The sequence below is a fragment of the Lynx canadensis genome, chromosome B4 (assembly GCF_007474595.2).
Source record: "Lynx canadensis isolate LIC74 chromosome B4, mLynCan4.pri.v2, whole genome shotgun sequence".
Lineage (NCBI taxonomy): Eukaryota > Metazoa > Chordata > Mammalia > Carnivora > Felidae > Lynx > Lynx canadensis.
The window spans coordinates 133,851,865-133,873,098 of record NC_044309.1 but is presented as its reverse complement, the minus strand read 5'-3'; the positions used below and the strand labels follow the sequence as shown (position 1 = coordinate 133,873,098).

Sequence of the window (21,234 nt, the reverse complement as noted above, 5' to 3'; positions counted from 1 at the left end):
CCGCAAGGCACGACGGGAATTGTAGTCTCCCTGGGCACTCGAGGCTACACGCCGCCCTGTGGCCTCCCGGAGAAAGAGCCAGAAGCCGAAAAGGGAGGGCGCAGAGGGAGCCGAGCGGAGGCGCGCTGGGACGCGGTGCATGACGGGACTCGTAGTTCGCGGGCGCCCTCCTGAGGCGGTCGCCGCGCTCCGCGCAGAAGGACTGGACTACCATACCCGCCAGGCCACTCGAGCGGGGGAAGGGGAACCCGGCCTGGGCCTTGAACAAATCAAATCGAAGGAAAGAAACTGCCGGCTTTCAAAATCCTCCTCCTCCGCCATCATCCGCGGTGGTGCGGGGAGCAGGTGGTGTCGGAGACAGGAGTGGCGAGAACTGCCGGGAGAGCAGACGAAAGAGCGGGCCGGGCCTCGGGACCGCTGGGCTCGGGGGCGGCGACCCCGACCTGACCTGACCTGACCCGGACCCTAAATCAGCCCCCGCCCCTGTGGGGCGGACGCGCGCGCTCAGGTCGCCCCACGCGGCGGCGCCTCCTGTTCGCGGTAAGGGTCGGGGTCCCTTGCCTTTCCCCGTCACCTGCCTGGGATGGGGGCGGGGGGCGGCGCGGCCCTGCAGCTGGGCGTGGAAGGTGTGGCGCCCCTGAGCGCCTTCTGGGTCTCTTCTCGGCCTTCTCCCCTGCGCGTCGACGGCCAAGGCGGAGGGGCTGAGAGAGGCGGTGTTGGGGGGGCGCAGGCCCCTTTCCCAGGTGGAGAAACTGAGGCTTGGAGAGGGCATCTGGCGAAGCTGCCAGCAGCGGCGTCTCCTGTTGGCGTCGGTGACAACTGGGGGCGCGTCCTCCAGGGATCCCGGATGGGGCTCCCGCGCCGCCCGCCTGTCATTTGCGGCCCGCACTCGCGCGTCGCTCACTTGCCGCCGCCTCCCAGTAGTCCCACGCCCGCAGAGGGCCTGGACTGGCGCCGCAGCCCCTGGGATCGACATGAGTCACTGCTGACGCTTCGCAAGAGCGAGAGACGTGCACCTGAGAAAATCTGAGACTTTCGCGCCCAGAAGGGAGAGAGGCTGTTTGTGTGTCTACTGTTTGTCTTTGCTCTGTCGCCTACCCTTCGCAGACCTTGGACACATCAAGCCACCCCTGTGTGCTTCGCTTTCTCAGTCTTTAGAGTGGACGGTGTATATGTACACCGACTGGACTGAGGAATAAGCCTTTTTCTAGCTGAGAAGTTCTGTGTTCCGATGGGAACCTATGCGGGAGCCCCACCACCATTTTTCTTGCCTCAAATCGCCCCATCCCACAACTGCCAGAGGTGGTGAGGTTTCAGGTTAATTTGTATTCAGTTTCACGTCTTCATTCTTGGAGCACCTTCTAGATGCCAGGCCGTAGGTTGCACATAAGTGATGCTGTCAAAACGTCTGTCAGAGCCTGTCCCTTCTCTGCTAGAAACCTGTCAGTGGCTCTATTAAAAGCCACATTCTTGGGGCGCCTGGGTGGCTCAGTTGGTTAAGCCCTGGACTTCAGCTCAGGTCATGATCTCACAGTTGGTAGGTTGGAGCACGAGTTCGAGCCCCGTGTCAGGCTCTGTGCTGACAGCTCAGAGCTTGGAGCCTGCTTTGGATTCTGTGTCTCCCTCTTTCTCTGCCCCTCCCGCTTTCTCTGTCTCTCAAAAATAAATAAACATTAAAAAAATGTGTTTTTTTCTTTAAAAAAAAAAGCTACATTCTTTAAATGGGCTCTGTGATTTGGGCCTGTTGTTAATTCTCTTTTCTTATTTCTTGATTTTGTTTTCCTTCCCTCTCTGCACTCCAGCAGTTCCTCTGATCTCCCCTCCCCTCCCCTCCCCTCCCCCCACTCCCACCCCCACCCCCAACAAGAGCCTTTGCATTTGCTACTCCTTTGCAAGAAAGCTCTTCCCCCAGATATCTGCCTGGCCCAATCCTTAATGTCTTTCAAGTCTTTGTTTCTTTCCTCATAATACCTTCTCTAACCATACTGTTTTAAATTACAACCCCCAGAATATACCTTACCGCCTTCTCTGTTTATTTTTGTTCTTGTCATTGTCTTAAGATACTATCTTGTTTAGAACACGTGTTTTAAGAGGGCAGGATTTTTGTTTCATTCACTGTTGTGCTCCTGATATCTGGAGCAACGTCCAGAACACAGTGGTACTAATGAAAGTTTGTTGAATGAGTGATTAGATGCTTTCTTACCCAGAAGAATAATTCATGCTTATTGATAAAGATAGACAAACCGGGGGGCACCTGGGTGGCTCAGTAGGTTAAGCATCCAATTCTTTTTTTTTTTTTTTTTAAGTTCATTTATTTGCGAGAGACAGCGCGCTTATGTGCACATTGGGGAGGGGCAGAGAGAGAGAGAGAGAATGAGAATCCCAAGCAGGCTCCACAGTGCAGACAGCCAGACTCAGGGCCTGAACTCAGGAACCATGAGATCATGACCTGAGCCAAAGTTGGATGCTTAACCGACTGAGCCACCCAGGTGCTCCAAGCATCCAATTCTTGATATTGGCTTGGGTTGTGATCTTGTGGTGATGAGATTAAGTCCCACATTGGGCTCTGCACTGAGTGTGGAACTTGCTTGGAATTCTTTCTCTCTCCCCCCCCTCCCCCTCTCCCCCCTCCCCTTCTCTCTCTCTCTCCCTCTCTCCCTCTCTCTGCCCTTCCCCTGCTCTTGCTCTCATGCTCTCTCTTTCTCGAAATAAGTGAACTTTAAAATAATAAAAAAGGCAAACCAGGGTGATAAGGGTTAAGGTAAGGAGAAGGAAGTGGGAAGCAGACCTTTTGAGCCCAGAGAAAGCCTGGGGGAAAGAGAGGATATGGGAGCCATCACAGTTGTATCTCGAGGATGAATAGATTGGGGAAGGACATGTTCTGGATGAGGAGTCTCTAGGCACCTCCTAGTTCTATCCTCCACCTCAGTTTTCCTTGGTCTCCCCCTGATTGCATGCCATTTCCTCTTTAGGGAAATGGAGTGGGTCTTTCTGCCAGTCTGCTGAGTTCTCCAGGCTGGAAGCTCCTTTCTTCACCTCTGCCTTTGGTCTATTGTGATGGTGGCTGCTGTGATGTAGAGCCCTCTGGTCTCCTAGGAACCTGAGGTCTGGCTACCACGGGCTCCCCAGTCTCCTGGCCAGGGTTGAAATCAGACGTGTGGTGGGCTGACCCCTGTTCCCCAGCCCCAGAGACATGCCAGCCAGGGTGGTGGGGCATTTCCTGGGATGGATGAACTGGATCCCTTAGCCATCTTAGTCCTGTTTGAGAAATGGGACCCTCAAACAGAGAGCAACCAAGATGATCAGGCAGGTATGTGTTGGGGGCAGGCTTTTTGCCACTGTCGGTCTGGGACTCGATTGCCATTCACTGGGACCCAGGAAATGGGCAGCTCACACAGCTATGTTTGATGTCCCAGCTGGGGCAGTTGGGCAGGGAAGCTAAAGTGAAATGGTAACTCTTCAGAGGGTAAAACATGATTTTACTACTTTCTTGCCACTTTCTCCACCTTTCCTAGGATTGTTCCTTCCCTAATGCTGTTTCCATTTCTTCCAGTAGTTTAGCTTTTGGAGTCCCGAGAGCACAGGGGGAGGTAGGATCAAGCCCCTGAAATGGGTTGTCTCTTACCCGGCCCTCCCCAACCAGGGGCCCTCGGAAAGCTCTCTCTTTTAATGTAACTTCGGCCTGCTCAGTTTGCAGATTTCCAGGGGAGCCCGACAACGTAGCCAGCATGGCCTCTGAAGACATTGCCAAGCTGGCAGAGACGCTTGCCAAAACCCAGGTGGCCGGGGGACAGCTGAGTTTCAAGGGCAAGAGCCTCAAACTCAACACTGCGGAAGATGGTGAGTTTCTGCTTGGGCTGGCCCAGGGGAAGAAAGAGAGTGTGCGAATGACCGCTTACTCTCTCTCACGCTTGGGCTTGTTTAGCTCCATTATCATGTTCTTTTCCTGGTAGCTCTGTGAGATATCACTGGGCCCACTTCACAGTAAGGCTCAAAGGTGGTGTGCCTACAAGTGCATGCAGACTTCCCTGCCTGTTGTCACTTTTTTTTTTTAATTTTTTTTTAACATTTATTTATTTTTGAGACAGAGAGAGACAGAGCATGAACGGGGGAGGGTCAGAGAGAGAGGGAGACACAGAATCGGAGCAGGCTCCATCATCAGCCCAGAGCCTGACGCGGGGCTAGAACTCACGGACCGTGAGATCATGACCTGAGCTGAAGTTGGACGCTTAACCGACTGAGCCACCCAGGCGCCCCTGTTGTCACATTTTTGGAAGGTATCCTTGCTGGTGATGGCTTTAGGTTGGCAGGTGGGCTGTATCTTAGAGGGGATAGTAAGCAATAAGGGACCATGACAGTAGTCCCAGGATATAGCCCATGACTCCTTACTTCAGACCTTTACCACCACGGACCCAGCCCGGTCTGAGAATCCTGGGTGCCTTCCCCAGAGCTAAGACCCTTGTGGAGCTGCATTAAAACAATAATCCAGGCCCTTTTGGGAGGTCTAGTCCAGGTAGCCGAATGCCCTTGGGAGAGGGATGGATGGATGTTCTTGTCTGTGTACAGGAACCAGGGCTGGAGGGAACTAGGCATCAGAATTCAGGCCCTGTCTTTTCATCCCTGGCCAAATCATGACTAACACCAGTCAGCCCTGCATCCCCTGGTGTCTGGAAGTGAAGGCACCTACATCAGTACTTGTAAGGCCTCTTGAAGTTCTGGCCCGACCAGGGAAACTGGTCTGGACTTGCCTGGTTGTCCTGGAGTGCAGGCAGGCTTGCTCCTCTGCGCTGGCTTAGAAACGACTTGAGTCCTTGGGTGGCTGGGAACGTGGTAGCACATCTTCCGAATATCTCTGAAAGGCCCTAAGATTTAGAGTTTCTGCCTGTGCTGTTATCACTTTCAGTCATGCATCATGCCTGAGGGAGGGAGGTAGAAATGTTACCATTTTATAAATAAGGAAAAAAGATTTGGAAGAACTAACTTGCCCAAGATCACACAGCTGGTAAATAACAGAGCCAGGATTTTAACTGATACCCAGCTGAATCCCTGTGCCTGTGTTTCTCAGTAGACAGTCAGCTCAGTTCAGGAAACATGAATTTGCTATTAAATGCCATTCACTGGGGTGCCTGGGTGGCTCAGTCAGTTGAGCATCCGACTCTTGATTTCAGCTCAGGTCACGATCCCAGGGTTGTGGGATCAGTCCCTGTGTTGGGCTCTGTGCTGTGTGTGGAGCCTGCTTAGGATTTTCCCCATGCCCCTCTCTCTCCCTCTCCGTCCCTCCCCCGTTGCTACTCTCTCCTGCTCGCTCATGCGCATACTCTCTCGCTGTAAAGTAAATGCCATTCACCGAATGCCTAGTCAGGCAGTCTTAAGTGCCATGCAAGCAATATCTCAGTTTATCCTCACAGAAGTCTTTGAGGTAGCTTTACATCCGCATTTTGGAGATGGAAAATTGAAGCCCAAGGAGGTGATATGACTTGCCTAAGGACGCAGCTATAAGCAATGGAGCCGGGGTTAGAACTCAAGTTTGTCTAGCCTTAAAATCCATGCAGATGGGGCACTTGGGTGGCTCAGTCAGTTAAGTGGCCACCTCTTGATCTCAGCTCAGATCTTGATCTCAGGGTCTTGAGTTCAAGCCCCCCATTGGTCTTGGCGCTGGGCGTGAAGCCTGCTTAAAAAAAAAAGAAATCTGTGCAGATAGCCACTTCATGAGTGCAGGCTGGACATGCTGCTTCCATTTTGTAGGTCACCAGGGAGGCCCCGCTTAGAGCCCCAGCTTCTGAGGAGCTCCTAAGCTGGAGTGGGAAGGGGGTACTCAGATAACTGCCGGGGGACAGAAGACGAGACATGCTCTGAGAAACGTGAACAGCAAGTTCTAGAAAGAAAGGCAAGGCACAGGAGTCACTTCTAGTTGAGGAGGGCCCAGGAGGTCTCCATGGATGAGGTCGTGTTTGTTGAACTGTCCTTGAAGGAGAAAGGGCACTGTAGGCAGGGAGAGCCACATGAGGTAGGCACAGGAGCTGAGACACACAGGGTGGGCTTAGGAGAAAGGAAATCAGGGTGCCATAGGGCGGCCAGGGCAGAGGCTCTTGAATGCTGTGCAGAGGAGCCTGGCAGCCTAATCCTGGGCCCAGACAGGCACTCCAGGTTGGCCGGGAGTGAGCTGGCACAGTCCAGAGAGGGCAAAGGCCTGTGTGAGGAAGCCATGAAACTGATGACCGGAACAGGGTTCTTTACTCTCCCCAGTAGGTCATTTAAGGACCAAAGAAAGGACTTTCTGCTTTACATGGCCGAGTCGTACACACACGGAACTTGGTACTTTGTGAAGTGGTGGAGGCTGAAAGGCGGTCCCTGCGGCGCAGCCTGGTGACAGGTGGTTTTTCGGGGGTGGTTGGGACCCATCCCTAACCCGTTGCTAAGTTACGTATAACTCCGTTTGGATTGAAAACCAAGTGAGAGAGGCAACCCAGCGGTGATCACCTTCTCCTGTCCCAGCTTTTCCCGTGTTGGTGCTTTTTCTTCCAGGCTCACTTTGCGCTTGTGACTCTCCCCAGGGCTGAACTTCTGCACACTGCCCGTGAATCTCTGTACTTCCGTCCCTTACAGGGCGTCTGTCTTCCCTTGGGGCCCTGACAGCTCTGTCACCTTACTCTTAAGGGCTGCATAAACATTCCCTTGAGCGGCGCTCCATTCTCCTCGTTAACCTGGATGTTAGAGGGGCTCCATTTTTTGAGCAGGTCTTTCAAGGGGCTGAGAGGTTATTTCAGCCCTGGTGCTGTGAGCCAGCTGCAGAAGAGGCCTGGACAGCTGGGATCCGGAGTTGCAGCTCCACAGTGGCCCCCCAGGGGCGGGGGGTGTCTTAGGGGCTTCCTGCCGGGGGGCTGCATAAAGTCCCTGGTTGTATAGGAAGCAAGGATATGGGGGAGGAGCACATGGGTAGCAGTTTGGAGGACCAGTCTGAAGCTTTAACTCTGCTGTTTTCCTGAACTGGGCAGAGTTGCTTCATTCCTTGAAACCTCAGTGTCCCCTTCTAGATAATGTGGGAGGCTCTTCCCTGGCCTGCCCTCCTGGTCGTGACATGAGAAAAGGAAAATGAATGCCGGCCACCACTGTCTGGCCGAGTGACCTTAGTAGGCAGTTAGTACCTTCTCTGTGTCTCCACTTACTCAGCTGTGAAGTAGATGTAACAGTAATTACTTGAGTAGGTGTGGGAGAGAATGCTAAGCACTGGTCTCTGGGGGGCAGAGTCCATGGGAGCAGGACCCAGTGAGGAAGGGGGTAAAGTCTCCACATAACAATCAAGTGTAGAAGTGTGTAAAATTGTAGCAAGTGTAGAAGAGTGTAAAATTGTAGCAGGCGGCATTTGCAAGGAGACCAGGGCTGTGAAACCTGCCAGGCAGGTTGGGAGTTTGGCTGCTGGGGTGGAGGCCGAGGGAGGGAGGCAGGTACAAAGGCCCCACTGGGACAGCTTCTCAGGGAGCTCCTTCCCACCTTCCTGAAGCCCCGTCTGTGGTCTTTGTCACCTAAGAGGTCAGGTCCAGCTTTTCTCTCCCACACGCACCTCCACCCCACCACCTCATCCCCTTTGCATCTCGTGCCAGCCGGACTAGATGGGCTTTGTCTCGTGCATCTAGTGTGTTTTTGTTCAGATTGTAAAATTTTAATACATGCTCGTTACAGAACACAGAAATATGGAAATAAGGCAAAAAACCATACCTTTCATTATTTCACAGCCCAGGATACAACTACTGTTAATTTTGGTGCATTTTCTTTCCAGTGTTTTTTCTAAACATAGGTGAGTTCCTTCCTTCATTCTTTCTTTCTTGTTTACTAATTGGGATCATAATGACAGGTACTTTAAAAGTTGCTTTATAACCTGGTATATCAAGAATATATTGAGCAGATTAAAAAAAAAAAAAGAATTTATCAAGCACATGATGGAAAAAGCACAGAATCAGCCATAATCCCAGCACGTAGAGAAAACTGTTTGAACATTGGGTTTCTATCCTTTTAGACCTTGAGAAGAGGGTGTGGGGGGGGGGGCGGGGAAGGAGGGAGAGAGAGAGAGATAGAATACATTTTATCTTTTTGTTTTTATTTATTTTTTAAAAGTTCATTTTGGGGCGCCTGGGTGGCTCAGTCTGTTAAGTGGCCGACTTCGGCTCAGGTCATGATCTGGTGGTCCGTGAGTTCAAGCCCCGCGTCAGGCTCTGTGCTGACAGGTCAGAGCCTAGAGCCTGTTTCAGATTCTGTGTCTCCCTCTCTCTGACCCTCCCCCGTTCATGCTCTGTCTCTGTCTGTCTCAAAAATAAATAAACGTTAAAAAAAAAAAAGTTTATTTTGAGAGAGATTGTGTACACACGTGCAAGTTGGAGGTGGGGGGCGAGGGGGCGGGGAGAGAATCCCAAGCAGGCTCCTTGCTGTCAGCACAGAGCCCCATGCGGAGCTTGAACTCACAAACTGTGAGATCATGACCTGAGCTGAAATCAAGAGTCGGACGCTTAACCGACTGAGCCACCCAGGCGCCCCGTATGTATTTTTTAATAGGTATAATATGTGTGGTCAGACCAAACACCAGTGGAAAACCTCATTATTCACTTACCACTATAACATGAGTATTTTCCAAGTCAGATAAATACCTGTGTCGCCATTCATGATGACGGCAGCGTAACCGTATAATGTATCCCAGTGAATTAACCTGTTCTCTGCTGATGGGCGTTTAGCTTGTTTGGGATTTTTCGTCATAACAAAAACAATACAGTAATGAGCACCCCACGCATGAATCCTGTGACACTGACAGCCTTCATGTGGTTGTACCCCTGGTCCTCTGACTTGGACGCTGTTTTCCTGCTTGGAAAACACCCCCCATGCAGAGAGCCTCCGCACACACCACCTATAAAGTGCTTCAAGCCCCTTTGCCCTGTGCGGCCTGTTTCTTTCCTCCTTTGTCTCCCAAGCCTTCCGTACACCTGCCTCCTTTAACACTCATTGCAGAGGAATTGTTTTTGTAGCCGTGTTCCCTGGTAGAATGTGAGCCTGTCCAGTCTCCTTTGCAAGCCAGGGCCCAGCACACAGCAGGCATACTATGGCTGTTGGAATTGTGAGTGATGAGGTAGTGGCCGGGCTCTCTTCTGCCTCAGTTATTGGTGATTCCAGAATCTAAGGTTCTGTTCTTTGGTCCTTCCAGCCAAAGATGTGATTAAAGAGATCGAAGACTTTGATGGCTTAGAGGCTCTGCGCCTGGAGGGCAATACGGTGGGAGTGGAGGCAGCCAGGGTCATCGCCAAGGCCTTGGAGAAGAAATCAGAGTTGAAGGTAAGATTTGCAGGGCGAGCAGGCCCAGACTGGTTGGGGCTAAGCTTCCGCTCAGGCCACCACAACCCCTGCCTATGTCTAGACCCTTCTAGGGTCCTGCCTTGTTGGCAGTCACCATGAACAGCTCCTCTTGTTGCTCTGGCCTCCCGGTGCTGGCCAGAGCCCCTCCCTCTCCCTGCATGATATGTCCACTTGGGTCCCCCAGTAACAGATACGAATGTCAGGTTTATCCAGTAACATCCATGAAAGATAAAGGGGAAAGAAGCGGAACTGGACAGAGAGAGCCTTCAGCTAGCCCCACTTTAGGGGACTCCCATGAAATTCCAGTCCTTCAAAATGCTCTGTGAGAAGAGTTGGGGTATCATGTGTTTAAAACGTCAGGAAGGTGTCCCTGCACACTCTCCATTCCCGGGAATCCTACTGTTTATTAGCACATTAAAGCCTCTGCAGAGCCACGAGGGAGAGCCCTACTTTCCCAACTGCAAATGGTGCTCAGTGCCTGTGGGACCAGGCTTGTGCTGGGCTCTTCTGCACATGTCATTTAATCCTCACTGCACCCTGGGGAATAAAGACTGGGTCCCTTTTGTAAGTCAAGGGAACCAAGGCTCAGAGGAGCTGAGTAAACAGCCCAGGATCCTAATGCTGACAAGTAGCCCAGCCACATGGCACACTCTCAAGTCCAGTGCTCTTTCCCAGCCCCACCGTGCTTTCTGAAGGGAAGGAATGCAGGGCCAGGGCCGGCAGAGCGGGTTTGCCCAGTGAGGACCTAGAGCTAGTTCGTGAGGTGGCCTTGCTGTTGTTTCCTCAGGAAGATGGCAGTCAGGTTAATAGCCAAGCCGTTGGCTGTTTCTTCTCTTCGGCCCAGTGCCTGTTGTTTTCCTGAGCATAAGCTGGGACGCTGTCCTGCAAAAGAACTCAACCCACCCCAGCGACCAGTGAAGGGGCAGGAATGGAGGAGCTGTGGCCTGGGCCCGGAGGCCACACGAGTTGTGCTTTGACATCTGAGGTCTGGGTTTAAGCCCTGGTACCACCACCTTATCTGCGTTATGTGGCCTTGCACCAAACTCCGCTCTGAGTCTGGGCTCCTCTGTAAAAGGGTTTTCTTCCCTGTGAGTTTGCCTCGGTGACCAGGCTTGTGCAGGCTTGTGTCGTGAGAGAGCTTGGCCATCAGGAGTGCCTTGTGCATCTTGTCATCCTGTGCAGACCTAGCGCCTTGAGTCGCTCCGCCCAGCATCTCAGCTCTGCCCGTGCAGGAGGGAGCCGGGGTTGGGTCAGGGTCCTGGTTGCAGGGGTGTTCTGGGCAGGGGTGCTGATTCGAGTTAAGATGTTACCACCCTTCTTGCAACACAGGCATAAGCTAGGTCTTGACAGATGAGAAAAGTGTGGTCCAGGGTCAGACATCTCAGGAGTGAGGCGGGATCGGAGTCCAGATAACAACAGCCCAGCATCATAACTGCTCTGCGGTTACTACTGCTCACTTAGAGATTGTTGAGGCCAAAAGCTTCATTCCAAAGAGGGGATCCCAGGGGTCAGAGACTGGGCGGGGTGAGTGGCAGGCCTGGAGTCAGCTAAGATGGAATTGGAACCTAGTCCTTGTGCTCCAAATCCCCATGCTGACCCTTGACCCATCAGACATGGGTTTGGGAAGCTTCGGGGTAAGGTGCCAGTTGTTAGGGTTCTGGCGCTCAGGCTGTGGCTGCCTGTCCTGGCCCAGAGCACCGGTCTTCAGATGTGACTCACTGAGCCCACCCATGTAGACTGCCCCCCCCCAGCCCCGCCCCCCAGGCCCTGCGGGTGTTGATTTGTTTACTGGAGGCCTTGAGAATTCTAAGGAAACCAGTTTGCCCAGTACTTAAGGTTCGATTCATTTAGTTCAGACATTTCAAGGACTGGATTTTCAAGGGAAAGTTGCTTTGGGTTCCATCATTCCCAGGATTGGCCCAGGAAAGGCTGGAGCTGCCTGAGTTGATATTTTGGGTGGACATAGCAACCAGAGTTGAAGGGTAAGGCTGTGTGCTTGGAGCTTTTAAACTCTGCTGGCCTATCATAGAGCCGCCACCTTGGTGCCATTACCTGATATTTTGTTTAAATCCGCTCACTTTGATGTCATGTAAAAGCAAACATCTCTTCTGTAAATGTAAAGTGGTTTTCCTTACCATAAAGGAAACAAAATAGCGTTACTAAATTCTGGTTTGACGCATTGTCCCCTCTTGAGCTTGAGTCCTGCTCATCCTTTTTTCAAAGGCAGATGAGCAAGGAGCGGAGAGGTGGGCAAGATCCACCAGCCCCAGAGCAAGGCTACCTTCTGGAGGTGATCAGAGGGTTGAAAAAAGCCTTGAAGGGTGTGTGGCTGGTGCTCTCCCAGTCAGTAGAGCATGAGACTCTTGGTCTCGGAGTCATGAGTTTGAGCCCCCCATTGGGCATAGAGATTACTTTAAAAAAAAAAAAAAAAAAAAAGCCTTGAAAAATTAGTAACTTCCTGGCTGCTGGATCCTATATTGCTTATTTTCTGCCCCTGCCACCCAAATCCTGACATGTGTTGCTTCACCCACAGTGTATGGGGAAACTGATGTTGGAAACGAGCGCTGGGCCAGGAGTCTGGCATATTGGCCCTGGTCCTGCCACTGCCCTGGGCCTGGGGCCAGTCTTTTCCTTCTCAGCCTGGCTTCTCTCCTGGAAAACGAGAGGATTGGGCCAATCAGGTTTTCCTGACAGTTCTGCTGAGCCCTGTATGGCCTTTGGAGGCCGCCAGGTTCCCCCAACTTCCGCCAGAGCTGGGCCAGCTTTTTGCTGAGGAAACTCAAATTAAAAATTAAAAAGCATTGTAACTGTCAGTGGTCCACGAGGGTGAGGTGCTGCCTGCAGGCCACCTCTGAGGGGCACCCCTAATGCTTCTCTTCCTCCTCCTTCCAAAGCGATGCCACTGGAGTGACATGTTCACAGGGAGATTGCGGTCTGAGATCCCACCAGCCCTGGTAAGTGCACAGTCCGCTGCTCCCCTCCCCTGGGCACAGGAGCCCCTTTAGCAGTTCCCAGGGCTTTTTTTCATACTTTTGTCCACACTTTCTTCACCCTGTGATGAAGATGCTGGAATAGAAGCCAGGGGAGCACAGCATCTGTCTTGTGTCCTGATGGGCAGGTGGGGGTACAGGTGAGAATGGAGACTCGAGGCCTAGTGATAGGAGGTACAGCAGCGCCCAGGGATTCCAGGGTTCATTCCAGAGCTTTGTGGTTTCACCCTCACCGCAGATCTCACTCCCTCCGCTCTTACTCCTCTCTTAGCTTTGCACTTCCCTGTGCTCCCCATCATGCCCTTCTGTGGCCCCCCCCCCATCTCCCCCTGGGCCCTCCCTTTCTCCATACCACTGTTTTTGCTTTGCTTCTCATCATGGGTGGCTTCCATCCACACTGTTTTCCATTTCCCCGTTCCTGGGGCTCAGCTTGGCTTGGGTCAGGTTCCCAGCCTGGGGTTCGGTGGGTGGGGTGAGAGGGGGCATCACTGAGCAGAACGTGGCTTGCCTGGGGCTCAAGGGAAAGAGGCAGGGCTGGTAATAGGCCGCCTTTCAGTAACATGGGGCCTAGTACATGAGATGCCTTCACGGTGAGGTTCTTGGTCAGTTATTTGTTGTGACCATCTGTGTTATGGGGTCTCTCACCCTGATTGTGCAGGCTGCCTTCTCAGTCCTCCGTGCCTCTAGTCAATGCAGGGGTTCCTGAGGTGCCCATGTACCAACTTCATTTCTAAAGCACCTCACTCTGGGGGAACCTGGCTCAGTGGAGTGTGTGACTCTTGATCTCAGGATCGTGAGTTCAAGCCCCATGTTGGGTGTAGAGCTTACATTTAAATGAATGCATAGATCTATAAACAAATATATTAATAAATTTACGTAATAATAATGGGACACCATGGGGCGCCTGGGTGGCGCAGTCGGTTGAGCTGAGCGTCCGACTTCAGCCAGGTCACGATCTCGCGGTCCGGGAGTTCGAGCCCCGCATCAGGCTCTGGGTGGATGGCTCGGAGCCTGGAGCCTGTTTCCGATTCTGTGTCTCCCTCTCTCCCTGCCCCTCCCCCGTTCATGCTCTGTCTCTCTCTGTCCCAAAAATAAAATAAAAATGTTGAAAAAAAAATTAAAAAAAAAAATAATAATGGGACACCTGGGTGGCTCAGCCGATTAAGTGTCCAACTCTTGATTTTAGCTCAGGTCATTATCTCCTGGTTGGCGAGATCAAGCCCTGAGTTGGGGTCTGTGCTGTCAACTTGGGATCCTCTCTCTGCCCCTCCCCTGATCTCATGTGCACAGTGTGCTCTCTCTCTCTTTCTCTCTTGAAATAAGTCAATATTTAAAAAATAATAAAGCACCTTGGTCTGGTAAACAACTAAAGGTGATTCAGGAAGTGACAGGTGCCCTAATGGGGACTCCAGAGGGAGGGCTCCTCTGTTGGGGGATTGAGGAAGCCCTTGGGGAGCTGGTTAAGTTACCAGCCTCAAAGGGTGAACAAGAACCAGGTGAAGGTAGAATTTAGAGTATAAATTTCATGAATTCATTTGGAGGTTTGTATGTAAAAGGATTGAAAGTTAGAAGAGGTTGGGATGCCTGGGTGGCTCAGTCAGTTGAGCGTCTGACCTGACTTCGGCTCAGGTCATGATCTCATGGTTTGTGAGTTCGAGCCCTGCATCAGGCTCTGTGCTGACAGCTCGGAGCCTAGAGCCTGCTTTGGATTGTGTGTCTCCCTCTCTCTCTGCTCCTCCCTTACGCACTTGCTCGCGCTCTCTCCCAAAAATAAATAAACATTAAAAAGAAAAGTTAAAAAAAGTTAGAAGAGGGAGGGAAGAAAACATACTTGTTGGATACGAACTATGGGTCCCTGTGTGCATTATTTTACCTGAATTTTAGCATTTAAGTTTCTCAGTTTTTTTTAAAGTTTATTTTGAGAGACTCTGTGTGTGTGTGTGTGTGTGTGTGTGTGTGTGTGTGTGTGTGTGTGTGTACAGACACATGGGTGGGCAGAGAGCAAGAGGGAGAGAGAGAATCGCACGTTAGACCAGAGCCGGATGCGAGCTCAAACTTATGAACGGTGAGATCATGACCTGAGCTGAAACCAAGAGTCAGACGCTTAACCAGCTGAGTTACTCAGGCATCCCAAGTTTCTCCATCTTTAAAGGAGATATTCTTGGGGCGCCTGGGTGGCGCAGTCGGTTAAGCGTCCGACTTCAGCCAGGTCACGATCTCGCGGTCCGTGAGTTCGAGCCCCGCGTCGGGCTCTGGGCTGACAGCTCAGAGCCTGGAGCCTGTTTCCGATTCTGTGTCTCCCTCTCTCTCTGCCCCTCCCACGTTCATGCTCTGTCTCTCTCTGTCCCAAAAAAATAAATAAACGTTGAAAAAAAATTTTAAAAAAAAAATAAAAAAATAAAGGAGATATTCTTATCTCCGTATTACCAGCAACAAGAGTGAATCTTAGAAAGGCAGATAAGAGAATTTGGGGTCAGGGAAAGGCGTGAGATGCAGGGATGGTGGAGCAGACACAGAGGGTTCAGCAACTCTGACTGCTGGAGGGCTGGAGGTCCTCGGCGCCAGATGGCAGGGGCGTGGCCTTCTCCCAAGGTTGGGGCAGCCAGAGAATGGCCCTCTGTTGCTGAGTCAGTGGTGGGGAAGACAGTGGAAACTGCCTCAGCTATCCTGTCCGTGGCCTGGGCAGGGACGGTGTCTCTTGCTACCCCCTGCCCTCCACTGGGAACCGTGTGCATGATGAGTGCCCCGCCTGTTTCTGCCCCCAGTTTCTGGTAGAGCCTCCTCCTCACCCATCTCCTGGGGAACTGTAGGTATCCCCAGCCCAGCAGGTTCCCAGGAGAGCTCAGTGTCTCCATGCCACGTCGGTCCTGGGCTGTGGCTCGGAGACAGGCACCCATCTGCCCGGCGCCCGCCAGAAACCCCGGAGGCCTCAGCGGTGCCTGCCTCCCTCCTGCACATCCTCTGAACGCCCAGCTTCTGCAGGTCTTCCTCCATCTGTGAGGCCTGTGACCTGGGGCTCATGTCTCCCATCTCCCACCACGCTGGCCAGCCAGCTTCCTCCTCTGCTGCCTGGATCACTGTCTCATGCTCCTGGGCGGGCAGTCGGCATATCCGGCATCCCTCTGCACATCAGTGTCCCCTCCTCAGACTTGGAGGATGTGTCCTCTCTGTCCCTCACCCACCTCAGAGCCCTTTGCTCTCGGGCTTATAGGGTCACAGTCCTTGGCCTAGTGTTCGGGGCGCTTGCCTGATTTGACTCCTCCCTTTCCTTCCAGCCTCAACCTGTTCTGGAGTCCTAGACACACAGTAGGCTGCTTCACGCCTGTGTCTTTGTTTATGTTCTTTTGTTTGCTTATGTTCGTGTTTTTACTGTTGGCTGGAATCGCCTCATCTGTGGTTAACTGATTCTCATCCAGCCTGAGCTCATATGCCACCTTCTATAGGAAGCCTTCCTTGACCACCCCCATGTATACCAAGCCCCACGCCCCACCTGAATTGGGAGTCCTCTTCAGGGTTTCCAGTCCTGGATATAAAATAGGGACAGCTCTGTACTGAAACGGTCTGTGTCTCTGCCTGGGTGCCCCCTGAGGGCAGGGGTCCTGGCATAGAAGCAACATCTGGTGGGTGTCTGTGATTCTGAGATGAGCCCTTTCTGTGCCCAGACCTCACTAGGGGAGGGACTCATCACAGCCGGGGCGCAGCTGGTTGAGCTGGACCTGAGCGACAACGCGTTTGGGCCTGACGGCGTTCGAGGCTTCGAGGCCCTGCTCAAGAGTTCCGCCTGCTTCACCCTTCACGAGCTCAAACTCAACAACTGTGGCATGGGCATCGGAGGTGGCAAGGTGAGTGTGGCGGGCCCTCCCGCATGTGCCTGTTGTCCCTCACCCTTCTTCCCTCCCTGTCTGGTCTCCTGCTGCGTTTGCATCCATTGGAAATATGTGCCCTTGGCCACCATCTGGGATGGCTGGGTGGTTGTTTTTCTCTTCAGAGGAGAAAGGCCTCAAAGGCAGCTGCCTGTGGCCAGTGGGGAGAGGAGGTGGAGGCCTGGAGGGCGGGGTTGCCAAGCAACCGTTCCCCGGTTCTCGGTGTTGTCTTGGCAACACAGAGGCAGTGTCGCATACATGCTCGACCTGCTGGCTCTGCAGAGTGCAGGGCTTGGGCATCCCAGACTCGCTGTGCCCTCAGAACAGCTGGCAGAGCCACGTGAGGCCCAGTGTGTGCACGTAGGGGAGGGAACCCAGGAAGAGAAACTGCTTGGGCCTGGGTACAGCTCACCCTCTTCCTGGACAGGGCCCCCCCCCCCCCCCCCCCCCGTCCCCCCAACCAGTTGGGCTGGTCAGCACAGAAAGGTGTGTCTTCTCTTCCCAGACCTGTACTGGGGGAGCCCGGCCTTATTCTCTTTTCCGTCGTTCTGGCTCCTTTAGGCCCAGATACCAGAAAGACCAATTCCCATCCTCCCTACCTCCATTCACATTCTGAACAAAAGAACAAAAGGGTTGGGACACAGGGACTTACAGCGACTGGGGACATCTTTTTGAAGGTGTGTTAAATGCACACCCTCGTTCTCCCACTCATGCTGAAATGGGGGGTGACGCTCTTCCCAGTCTTCCAGTTAACTGGACTTGGGTCAAGCCCCCAGATGGCGTTGCTAGGGTGGGACTAATGTGGGATTTGGACCTGCTTCCGTGCACCCATCAGAGCAGCAAGGGGAGCTTGTGTTGTGCTCGCAGTGTCCCAGGCTGAGGTCCCGGAGCGGCCTCCCCTGCAGGGGGTGCCTGTTGCCTCTCGCCCCCTGGGAGGGAGATTTGGGGCATGCTCCCAGCTGTCTCGACCTGCCCCCCCACAGTCTAATTGGGCAATAAGCCGTGCATGTGTTAAGACATTAAGGTGCTGACATCAGCACAGAAAACAGGTCCAGCCCAACCTAGAGTGGGGTGTGCTGGGGGAGCCGGACACCTGCCTGTAATCTGCCTCAGCCTTCCATTAGCTGCCTTCTGTGCAGCGTCGGGGGGTACTGAGCTTCCAGAACTGGCTGTCAGGCATTGCCCTTACTTCAGCACGTGGGATGGCCCAGGGAACACAACAGTTTGAACCCAGGGGCCTCCTAGCAGCCCCGCTCCACTCTCGAATGTGGTTTGTACTTAGCTTTACCTTCCTCACCACTCATTCGGTGAGAGCTTTTTGTCTCATCTCGTGGGTGCCGGCCTTGCTGATCTGAACCTCCCGGGGGCCGCAAGCACCAGGGTCTCCGGGTCCTTCAGGATCTGTTCCCTCCAGCTGGAATGCATTCAGTGTGGCCAGTGTGCCACGCACATGGGAATTGGAGGGGCCTCGAGGATTCACGTGGGAATGAGACATAGCCCTCTACTTGGAGCTCTCCAGACCCAGAGTCCCCAAGCTGGACTCTTGTAGGAGCGATGACCTCACCACAGTGACTCCAGAGGGAATTGGGGAGAATGGGGGGTGCTGGCACAGTTGGCTGCCTCCTCTGCAAAGGTTCCTCAGGAGGCTGGTTGGTGGCGGAAGTCCACAGTCTCTACTGAGCATGTGCACGGCTCACCGCATCAGGAGTCAGGCTGGTGGTGGCTCCCAGGGACAGAGAGCTGTGCAGGCAGGCTGACCTGGCTGTCAGTTGCAACTCCGATGCATATTTGCTGTGGGACCGTGGCCAGCTCAGTTACCTGTCTGAGCCTCGGCTTCCTTGTTTATAGTTGAAAGCCAATACCCCTTGCCTCCCAGGCTCGTCTTGAGGTTGAAATGAGGTGCAAGAGGACCCTCGTTGAGCGTGCTGATGGCCTGTCGGCGCTGTGGAGACATTGCTTCTCTCCTGATGCCCTTCTTGTGAATCTTTTATGTTTTGTTTACTGTGGTGTCTCTGATTCCCAGCAGCCAGCCAGTATTTTTTTTAACTCTTGGCTCTGTTGGTATCACCCATGTAGAAGCCACCTCCTGGCACCACCTCAACAGCAGGACAAACTGGGTTTCCGGTTTTTCCTCCCAGCCCCTGAGACCCTGCCGTGGGTGGCTGGCCTGGGCACAGGCATGTGTCCGATGAGTGTGGCAGGGCCATGGTCTCAGCCAGCTCCCCTTAGGCGTTGGGGAACATGCAAGAGATGGCAGAAGATTTAGGTTCTGGTCCAGACTCAGCCACTTGCTTACCGACTAGAGGAATGTTTCTGTCCCTCCTGGAGCCTGAGTTTCTTTAGCCAGAAAGTGGGAATCACGATGGTCCCCACCTGACAGGGCATCTGGCAGTAAAGTGAGCTGACTGAAGCACCTTCCCTAGGACCTGTCTTTCAGTTGACCTGTCCATGTTGGTGTCTCCCTTCCTGCCAGGTCTCTATCTCCCCGTCTCTAACAGGCACAGGGTGGTGGGACACGCAAGTGAAGTGGAATATGGGAAAGCCCTTCGTTGTAAGCTGTGGGTGCTGGCACACGTGCAGTACGGCCACGGTGCTTACGAGCAGTTCTTATCCCCGTGTCCACCGCCAGTAGGCGGCGTGGGAGGTTGAAGACCAGGCCTCCTGCCTCAGGGCTGGGCCCCTTGCCTTTTCCCCCACAGATCCTGGCAGCGGCTCTGACTGAGTGTCACCGGAAGTCCAGTGCCCAGGGCAAGCCACTGGGCCTGAAGGTCTTCGTGGCTGGCAGAAACCGTCTGGAGAACGATGGAGCCACTGCCTTGGCGGAAGCTTTCGGGGTGAGGCTTTTAATCCTGGTCTGCATCCCTACTCTGGAATTGAGCTGCGAGGCCTAGGGCGAGCCGCTTCCCCTCTCTGAGCCTGCTGGCTCATTCTGCAGTGGGGCAGAGTGCCTGTGATGTGTCTGAAAAGCCACCCCATCCAGCACTGCAGGTGAATTGGTAGTGGCTCCTGGAATCCTGTTTGAGAAGATTGTGTGTGGCTCTGATCAGTGAGTGAGGTCTGCCTGGCTCAGACATGGGAGTCAGGGGTGCCAGAGCAGCGAGCAGGACGACAGCCTGGCATGACGTCGGCCTGGGCTCCCTGAAGGTCAGTGTCCCTGCCTCTAGTGGGTGGGGCACAGAGATGGAGTGAGTCCTCAGACTCAGCCTTGAGACGGAGGTAGGGGGCAGTGGCCCAGGTGCCCTTACCCCCTACTCCTCTCCTTCCACTCTCCTCTCTCCTCATAGCTGCCCTGGTGCCCTGCCCCCTCCCCTGACACTGTTGAGATCTTGACTGTGAGCTCCGGGAGAGGGCCACCCCTACCCCACGGGGCTGGGAACGTTGGAGTCTGTCTTTTCACTTAATGTAAATGTTTTCTGTGGCAGACAGTATCCTAGCGGTATTAACTGTATTCAGGCCACAGCAACATTCCCCATAGTGTTGCTACTTAAGACGGTCTACCTGGTGGAGCGCCTGCCTCAGGCAGAGAGTGAGAATAGCGGGGGGACAAGTGCCTTACTGGACCCCGGGCTGCAGGAGAGCTCTTGCTGCCTCTGGAGCCGGAGGAGCCTAGTTACCGTCCTTGTAAAGATCATGACATTAAAGGTTACGCCTTCTCTGCGCCCCTTCCCTCACCTTGCTGTCCCCAGTGTGGTGGGTGGGAATGGGGATGTGCTGTGGTTGTGCTAAGCATCCATCAGATGTCCTTCTGTGCTCTTGGATTTGGGGTCCGTAGGATGCCTCTAGTCTGTGGATAGAACCCAGGGAGTCTTTGAACGTGGATGGGGGAAGATTGCATGATTATTAACACTAACGTAACTAAAATGTAGTGGTTTTTTTTAATTACTTTACTTTGAGAGACAAAGTGCAAGCGGGGAGGGGCAGAGAGAGAGATTGAATCCCAAGCAGCCACCGCACAGAGCCTGATACGGGGCTCCATCTTACGAACTGTGAGATCATGCCCTAAGCCACCCAGGTGCCCTTAAGATGTAGTGTTACCTTCAGTTGTGAAAGTAGACGATAAGCCTCAGCTGCTTTAGAAATGCCCACGATTGGGCACCTAGGTGGCTCAGTCGGTTAAGTGTCTGACTTCAGCTCAGGTCATGATCTCAGGGTTCGAGAATTTGAGCCCCGCATCGGGCTTGCCTGCTTCAGATCCTTTGTCCCTGCCCTCTCTGCCCCTCTCCCTCTTGCACTTTGTCTGTCTCTCTCAAAAAATAAACTTAAAAAAAATAAAGAGAAAAGAGAAAACACCCGCCCGTGATTGTGTTGATGGTAGAAATCACAAATGTTTTCACGTGAAATAGTTGTACCGACCTACAGAAACATTTCTCGTGCGGTAGCGTCACAATAACTGCAGACTTGCCCCGAGGTGCTGTTGTTCAGTGCCTTTGTAATATGGTGAACACATATTACTCCAGCACACCTTTGGGGTTTTTTCTAACTGTTTTGAGGATTGTCTTCCAGTTGAGTTGATTTCCTTTGTAGTCCTATATAATTTGTTTTAAAATTATTAAACATGCTAAGAAAGGTGTCGGGGGTTTTACCAGACCGCCGGAAGGGTCTGCGGCACAGAAAATATTGAGCAGCCCTGACTGGTAGTGTTCCTCAGTTGGCCTGCCTGTATTTGCTTGTGAACCCTCTGCGCTGTTCTGGTACCCTGGAACAACGAAAGGCCTCTAGTTGGAGAGTTCTTGCAGGCCTGGCTTCAATCCTTGGTGGAAGCGGAGACTGGGGCATGGGCTCCTTCAGAGCTCAGAAACTGGTGGAATGTAGACAGGAAGGTGTTGTTGATAGTCCAGATGACGGACACCATGATAGTGGAAGGACAGAGTGCTCTGGGGATACAGGCAGAGCACTGGCCTGTGCCTGGGGTGGGGGTGGGGGCATCCTGGAAGCCCTCCTGGGAGAGGAGGTATCCAAAATGAGAGGTATATAGGAAGACTGCATAGGAGTCAGTCTACCAAGAAAATGCCAACAAACAAGGACACAGAGTGTTCCAAGCAGAG

General features: G+C 53.1%; 1 protein-coding gene across 3 annotated transcripts in view; it reads left to right on the top strand.

Annotated features, from left to right (window-relative positions):
- Positions 1-262: 262 nt before the first annotated feature.
- RANGAP1 (Ran GTPase activating protein 1) overlaps positions 263-21,234 on the top strand; it is a 32,903-nt gene continuing 11,931 nt past the window's right edge. The window contains exons 1-6 of one of the 3 annotated variants that reach the window (XM_030320757.1): positions 263-540; positions 3,691-3,840; positions 9,188-9,315; positions 12,231-12,290; positions 15,989-16,168; positions 18,889-19,023. In XM_030320757.1, the coding sequence (XP_030176617.1) occupies positions 3,729-3,840; positions 9,188-9,315; positions 12,231-12,290; positions 15,989-16,168; positions 18,889-19,023 (615 nt within the window). In that variant the 5' untranslated portion in view covers positions 263-540; positions 3,691-3,728. The remainder of the gene's footprint in view (positions 541-3,690; positions 3,841-9,187; positions 9,316-12,230; positions 12,291-15,988; positions 16,169-18,888; positions 19,024-21,234) is intronic. The other 2 variants (XM_030320758.1, XM_030320756.1) reach the window with 2 other exon arrangements.